The sequence below is a fragment of the Mandrillus leucophaeus genome, unplaced genomic scaffold, assembly GCF_000951045.1.
Source record: "Mandrillus leucophaeus isolate KB7577 unplaced genomic scaffold, Mleu.le_1.0 Scaffold1313, whole genome shotgun sequence".
In the NCBI taxonomy this organism is placed as follows: domain Eukaryota; kingdom Metazoa; phylum Chordata; class Mammalia; order Primates; family Cercopithecidae; genus Mandrillus; species Mandrillus leucophaeus.
Window position 1 is genome coordinate 99221 of NW_012101270.1, and position 7107 is coordinate 106327.

Consider the following 7107-nt stretch of genomic DNA (forward strand, 5'->3'; position numbering starts at 1 on the left):
CTTAGGATATCTAGAGTGTGACAGGAGGGAGCCAGATGAGAGGCACAAGTCCAAGGAGAGGGGTGCAATCCACAGTGTCCCAGGCGGGAAGTGGGAGCCGATAACAAAAGACGCGGCGGTTCTGAGACTGTGATCGGGGGTGCTTGTCAGAGCCCAGCCTGATGGGGCAGGTGGATGGGGGGGGCAGAAGGATGGCCAGGCCAAGAGAGAAGAGTGAGCCATGCGGGGGATGATCCCATGGGTGGGGGAGAGGGGGAGGGCAGGCTGCCCAGAGGTGGAGGTAGGTGGCAGGTGGCGAGGAGGGCAGGTCCAGGGTTCTGGCCATGAGACTGTCCTGGCAACTTTAGCTGCCTGATGCAGATGGACAAGGCAGACCTGGGGTATACAGAGCTGGGATGTTTCAGGAAAGGGGCTGGACGAGGGGGGTGGTGAAAGCTGGAGGGGCCTGAAGGACGAGGCAGAAGTGGAGGGAGTACAGGGTCAGCACTGGGGTCTCAGTGGTCGGGGGCAGGGGATGGCCTCCCAGGGAGTCTGGTGGTCAGTGCTGTGGTGGGGGACTGGCCTGTGAGGGAGTGGAGTGGAGGGGTTTGCACCTGAGGAGGTCTGGGAACGGGGAGGCCAGGGCATTGGTGGTGGTCCCTGGGGAGGCCCGAGCTATTGGGGTAATGGCAGGAGTTGGGGTGGGGTGGAGGTGGCCTTGTGCCATGGCTGCTAGGTTTATGAGTAGGGACCCAGGGCAGCCCTGAGGAGGTGAAGGGGGACACACCTGGACACCAGGGCCCCAGAGGAATGGTGCATTTGATGGGGAGAGCACAGTCTGAGGACCAAGGCAGCCAGAGAGACTCTGAGGCACAAGGGATGTGAATGACCGAGCAGCCGGCTTCGGAGAGGGCCGAGGGCCACCTCCAGGGGCATGCTGGGTCTCCATCAGAGCTGGAAGAAAGGGAGCATTTGGAACAAATTGGAGTGGCTTGTGACCTGCTGGGGTGCGGGGTGGCCTGGTTTCCAGAAAAGCTGTGCACCAGAATGATGGGGCAGAAGCAGTGAGAGAGGAAGGAAGGAGGGTCCCTGGGACTGAAATACTTGGGGACTGCCCCCTCACCAGGAAGCTGGGGGTCCCAGCCCCAGATCCGGCCCCTCTCAACACTGGGGGACCATCAGGGCTTGAAGCTTCCTACATGAAAAGCTGACGTGGATGGGGCTGAGGACATAGCATTGGTCCTGGCCTGAGGCCACTGAGGCTGGGTCACTCCCAGCCTGGCCCAGCTCTCCTGTCCCCAGAAATCAGAGGCTCGGTTGCCCCATGGGCATGCAGGGGCACTCAGAGGGTCTGCTGCTGGCGGGGCTGGGTCCCCGTCCTCTGCTGCTCTGAGCTCTCACTGTGCCTGCTGACTGGAATGTGCTCAGAGTATGGCTTGGTTTCTATTCAATCAGAGAATATGATCCAAGGAGAGCCCTGAGTTTTGTGTCCTGGTTCCATCTCTGCTACTTTGATGTAATAGGAGACTTTGGGCAAGTCCTTGTTCCTTTCCAGGCCTCAAGTTTTCTTCACTGTGTACTGGGGTGGTGACAGACACCCTGTCTAAAACCAGCAGTCATCTGGTTCCTGAGATGGACACCGCTGACCCAGTTCAGGTCAAATTCACAGTCTGAGTTACGAACCAGTGGAGGTGACAGGCCCCAGGCCCCCAAAGCCTCCTCGGTTCTTAGGAATGAAGAGGTTCCCAGCACGTTTTCAGGCCTGGGGCTCATCTATCCCTCAGATGGGGCTGGCTGCCTTCCCTACCCTTCCGTGTGTCCTCTCATACCGCCCCCCAACTCCAACTGCTCCCCTGCCAAGGGAGTGCTCTTGGTCACAGGCACGGGAAGTAGCCCCTTGAGGGCTCAGCATCACCCCTCTGTCCTCCTCTATTTGCTTCCCACTCCTTTTTGTATCCATTGAGCTAGACATGGATCTTTAAAGATACCACGCCCTGGGATAGGATTCTGGGGAGGATCTATCAGACAGTCACACCTTAGTGATAATTGACTTGATCTTTTGCCAAGGGAAAAACAGACTTGACAGACTTGACAGAAGGGAGGGCATGTCCAGAGCCTGGGAGGTAGGTGGGAGAGGCAGGCGGTACAGGCGGTAGAGAGCCCCCAGGGGGCTGTGTGTGCTGCACAAACCCTTCACCCATGACCCATCCACCTTTTCCATTCCTTTCCCTAACCTTAGGGCACCCACTGGGAGTGAAGCGCTGGCTGATATGTAACGCCATCTCTCCCTTTGCCTTCCCTGACCCAGAGTCCTGGGGACCCCCAGGCCACTTGGCCTGGTTGGTGGTGGGGGACAGTGGGATAGTCAGGGTTCTATAACTAAGCTCCCAGCATAGAATTTCCACGCCACAGTTCAGGTGCCATGGCAACCAGGGGAAATAAACACTCCGAGTTTCACAGTCCAAGTTCTGCCGTGACGTCATCTCCAGCTCCAGCCTGCTGGGGCCTGTGCTGGCTGTGCCCCAGACAGCCTCAGCTGCTCAAACCGGAGAACAGTCTTCCTTCCCAGCTTCCTCAGTGTCTGGGGTGGGAGGTGGGGTGTCTCAGGCAGGGCTACCCCAGCTCCTTGCCTGCTGTTTAGACCCTGCTGTAGCTGCTGCTGCTACCTCCCCAGCCCCAGCCATGAAACCGCCCAAGGGGACCAGGAGCTCTGTGTACTTTGCACAGCAGCGAGAAAAGGAGCCATTGCCCTCATGGCAGGAGGTCAAGCAGACCCCTGTCATCATGGCCATGATAAAAGGTGAGAGCCATCCCCACCCTGGGCTTGGGCCCCCTCCCCTGTCGCCAGGACTCCTTTCAGCCTGCCACCTGCAAAGCCCCTTCCAACTTCCTTGAAGCCTTTCGGAAGACCTGAGCCTCCAAGCTGACCCTCATGGGAAGTGTTGGCTGCTGGGATTGTCCAAGTGGGTGCGGGAGGAGGGGAGCATGGGGCTGCAGTGAGGCCCGCTTTGGAAAAAGACTAGCAGCCTTTGTCCTAGCTTTAGCTTTCCTCACTTCTCTTCAATTTTACTCTCAAGGGACAGCAGACACTAATTCTTCTATGTTAGTAATGACTGACTAGTACTTTAAGTGGGAGTGGTTTAGTGTAGGGATTAAAGGTTTGGGTTCTACTGGATGATTGTTTAGAATCTTCACACTACTAGTTTGTGATATGTGGGTAGATTGATATTTCTAAGCCTCAATATTCTGTGAAATGGGAAAAACAAGAGCATCTACCTTACAGCATTGTTGGGAGGCTTAACGGAAATAATCCATATCGGATGCCTAGTGGAGAACTTGGAGCAGAATAAGTTCTCAATTAACTGTAACTATTAGCTTCTTATTATGCATTGTCTGTCCAAGAGAAACTGCATTTTATCTGGAAATACTGCCTTCCCCCAAATGAAGCAGCTGGATGGATGCTGGGTTTGTGGCAGTGCGATAGCAGCAAGAACAAAGACCCCCAATATTCCCATGGTGCACTGTATTGGGGCTTCCCCTGCCTCTGACCCGGTGGGCCCAGGTTGAGGACTGTCATGTCCATCGTTACAGGTCCGGGGCCCGCCAAGTACCTCCGGCCATCCTGCACGGGTTACATAGATCATGACATCTCCATGTTCAAGGCACCAGCTTATACCCTGCATAGCCGGCACTCAGAGAAGCGTGAGCGTCGCCACCCCAGTCATCCCCCTTGGGTTGGAGTTGTTGTTGGAGGTTGAGGGGAGACACATGGAGCCATTCTCTGTAGCCACTGGGAATCTGAGTGGGACACTCAAGGGGCCCCCTGGGTCCAGAGGAAGCCAGCAGGGATTGAGGGTGGGGCAACTCCATGGGCGAGCCTGTAGGGGATCCCGGCGCTGTCCAGCTGGCACAGCAGAGTCTCCCTTGTCTGGCCTTTGGCTGGGGCCCTTCAGCTCTGGTCGCCATGCTCTGCTAGGGTCACTTGCCATGTGGCCAGGCAGGAACAGTTAGGGGGCCAGGGGGGAAGTGGTGGCCCCCAGAGCTCCCCAGGTGGCCTAGAACCCCCTGGAAGGGCAGGAGCAGCGGCCACAGATGACCTAAGCTGCTGGGCAGGGTGTGGTGGCATGCACCTAGGGGTCTGAAATCTGGGGTGCCTGTCAGGCTTTTCTCTGGGGAGAACAGCCATCTCAGCAGGGGAAGCCTCTGGCCTGGTTAGGCCTTTTCTGAATGCCAACAGCAGCCACAGGGCTATTACTTCTTGGCCCCAATCCCTGATTGGGTGGGTGGTTGCCCAAGCTGCTGGGCAGCTGTTATTTTACTGTTCCTCTGAGCAAGTTCTTGAAAATATCAGGTCATGTGTTAAAAGTCCAATTTTACAGATGAGGAAATCAAGAGTCCCCAAACACCCAGGAGCCACAGAATCTGAAGTGGGAGGGAAATCTTGCCTGGAGGCGGGCCAGGTGCTCAGTGGGGCAGCCTTTGGGGCTGACCAGGCCCTCTCCTTGGTTGCCCTGCAGGGAACGTGGGCCACAGCAGCCCTGGGCCTTGCTATCTCTTGGATCCCAAAGTAACTCGGTTTGGAATGTCCAGCTGCCCGCAGGTCCCCATGGAGGAGCGCATCTCCAACCTGCGTAAGATGGGGTTATGGACAGATGTTGGGGGTTGGGAGGTTGGGGGGTGGGGTGCACCCTTAGGACCTGGGCAGGGGCAAAGGGTCAAGACTGTCTCCTTGGGAATGTCTGGATGCCAGTATCTCCCTGCAAGACACCGACATTGCGATGCTGACATCACCATGTCTTGAAGTCAATGTTATGACATGCAGCATGTCACCAGGTGATGTTATGATGACATGGGGCTCCTGTTGTGGATGCAATATTGTCATGCAAACGAACTTACAGACTGTAGTGATCTCAGGATGTTTCTGTGTCCCGATGTCAGGATGGCCTAAGTGGCCATCTTTTTTTTTTTTTTTTTTGAGATTGAGTCTCACTCTGTTGCCCAGGCTAGAGTGAAGTGGTGTGATCTCAGCTCACTGCAACCTCCGCCTTCCAGGTTCAAGTGATTCTACTGCCTCAGCCTCCTGAGTAGCTGGGATTACAGGTGCACACCACCATGCACAGCTAATTTTTGTATTTTTGGTAGAGATGGGGGTTTCACCATGTTGGTCAGGCTGGTCTCGAACTCCTGATCTTGTGATCCGCCTGCCTCAGACTCCCAAAGTGCTGGGATTGCAGGTGTGAGCCACCGCGCCCAGCCTAAGTGACCATTTGGATGTCCCTGCCCTGCTACTGAGGTGGTCAGCCTAAGGTCACAGTGGATAACAAGGACCATCAGTTGGCTAGCAGAGAATGAGGTCTATTCCCTGCTCTGAGAGCCCTCCCTTCCCACCACTCCCTTTCAGGCCTGAACCCCACCCTCGCATCCTGCCAGTACTACTTTGAGAAGATCCACCCACCGGGGGAACGTAGGGCTCCACAGTACACGTTTGGCTACCGGCGCCCATACAGAGTGATGGACCCCAACCCGGCCCCCAACCAGTACCAGATGCCACTCTTGCTGGGGCCCAACACCCCTGTCAGCCGAGCTGCTCCCAGCTACAGTCTGGCCTCCAGGGATAAGAACTGGTTCTACAAGGAGGATGTGGCAGGAGGCCCTGGACCTACCAGGTACGCCCGACCTGAGCCATCCACCTATCAGAACCGCAGCCCCACCTACAGCATGGCCAAGCGCTTTGCCTACCCTCTGGACCTCACACCACGGCCTGGCCCTGGCTCCCACGAGGTCCAGCAGGTCACTGTGCACAAGCCCCACATCCCTGCTTTCACCATGGGCATCAAGCACTCACTCCACCTGTGCCCACTGGTCATCGATGTTCATGACTGAGGCCCCTCCTGGGGCACTCACTGCCCCTCATCCCCAGAAATTATTTTTCTACACCAAATTGAGCAATTTGACCAAGATTTCTAGTAGCAGAGCCGGTGCCTGCTGAGCGGCCGGCACACAGAAGGCATTAGAGATATATTTTCATGTATTCGTTTTCTCCTTTTCTATTCACAGTTGCTTCCTGTGGGTCCTGCTCTGGGTGAGGGGCTGGGGACACTGGAAGAAATGGTACAGTCCCTGTCCTTGAAGAGTTCCATTCTGGTTCACCAGATGGGGAACCATACGTCTGTCCTCCAATGAGCCCCAGGCAGGGACTCGGGAGAGCTGTGTTCCAGTCCTGCCACTAACAGACTGTGTGGCCTTGTGCAGCTCCTGCCTCTCTCTGGGCTCAGGATTGCCCTTTAGACAGTGCAGTGGGTAGGCCTGGAAGAGGTCCAGGTTCCCCCAAGTTCCAGAACTGTGGGACTGTGCTGACAGGGGACAGTCCCAGAGACAGGGGCAGGGCAGGTGGGGGTGAGGGCAGAGGAGTGGGGTCCCTCTGGTTGGGAGTTGGGAGACGAGTTTCCTTGGGACCTAAGAGAACAAGAGGAGACTGTGCTGGGGAGGGCGAAGGTGGAGGTGAAGGTGAGAGCAAAGCATGCAGGTGCAGTGACAGGGAACTGGGGAGGTGCAGAGCGGCAGGGGTCTGGGGTGCAGGGGTGGGGCTGCTAACGAGGGCCACATGGTGGGCAGCTGGGAGGGGCCTCGGGCTTTGTCCTGAAGGTGTGAGGGCTGGAAGATGCTTTGGGCAGTGAGAGAAGCTTGGACAGGATGGGCAGAGCAGGAGGCAGCTCTCAGCCAGGCAGACTCCTGGGAAGGGTCAGCTTGTTACATGCTGTTTTTGGGGAGTCACTTGCTATGTCCCCAGCCTCAACAGCTTAGCCTGGCAGTGTTTGTCAGAGGAGCAGCCATGAATTAGCCAGGAGAGGGCAGCGTTGCCTCAATCTTCAAGCCCAGGCCTGTGCCCACCCACCCAGGCCCCCACCCGTTCTGGCTTTGCTGCTGCTGGGCGGACAGGCGCCAGCTCCTGTTGGTCTCGAGGAGGCAAGGGTCTCTAGGGCCGACATTTGTCCTTCCTCCGTTCTTGGCATCCAGAGCCTCAATTCACCTCTACTCCTGGACACAGGAAGGTGTGAGAGAAGTTCTACTTTGACCTGGCAGCTTGAGGCCAGCGAGTGGCATGGAGGGGATGTGGCTGAGGTCAGC

The 7107-nt window shown here is 56.8% G+C and overlaps 1 protein-coding gene across 1 annotated transcript; it reads left to right on the forward strand.

The window, feature by feature from the left end:
* Window positions 1-2446: 2446 nt before the first annotated feature.
* ODF3L1 (outer dense fiber of sperm tails 3-like 1) lies at window positions 2447-6008 on the forward strand. Its single transcript, XM_011972890.1, has 4 exons — window positions 2447-2779; window positions 3571-3681; window positions 4497-4610; window positions 5381-6008. The coding sequence occupies exons 1-4, from the start codon at window positions 2662-2664 to the stop codon at window positions 5860-5862; spliced, it is 825 nt and encodes a 274-aa protein (XP_011828280.1). The 5' UTR covers window positions 2447-2661; the 3' UTR covers window positions 5863-6008.
* The last annotated feature ends 1099 nt before the right edge of the window (window positions 6009-7107 follow it).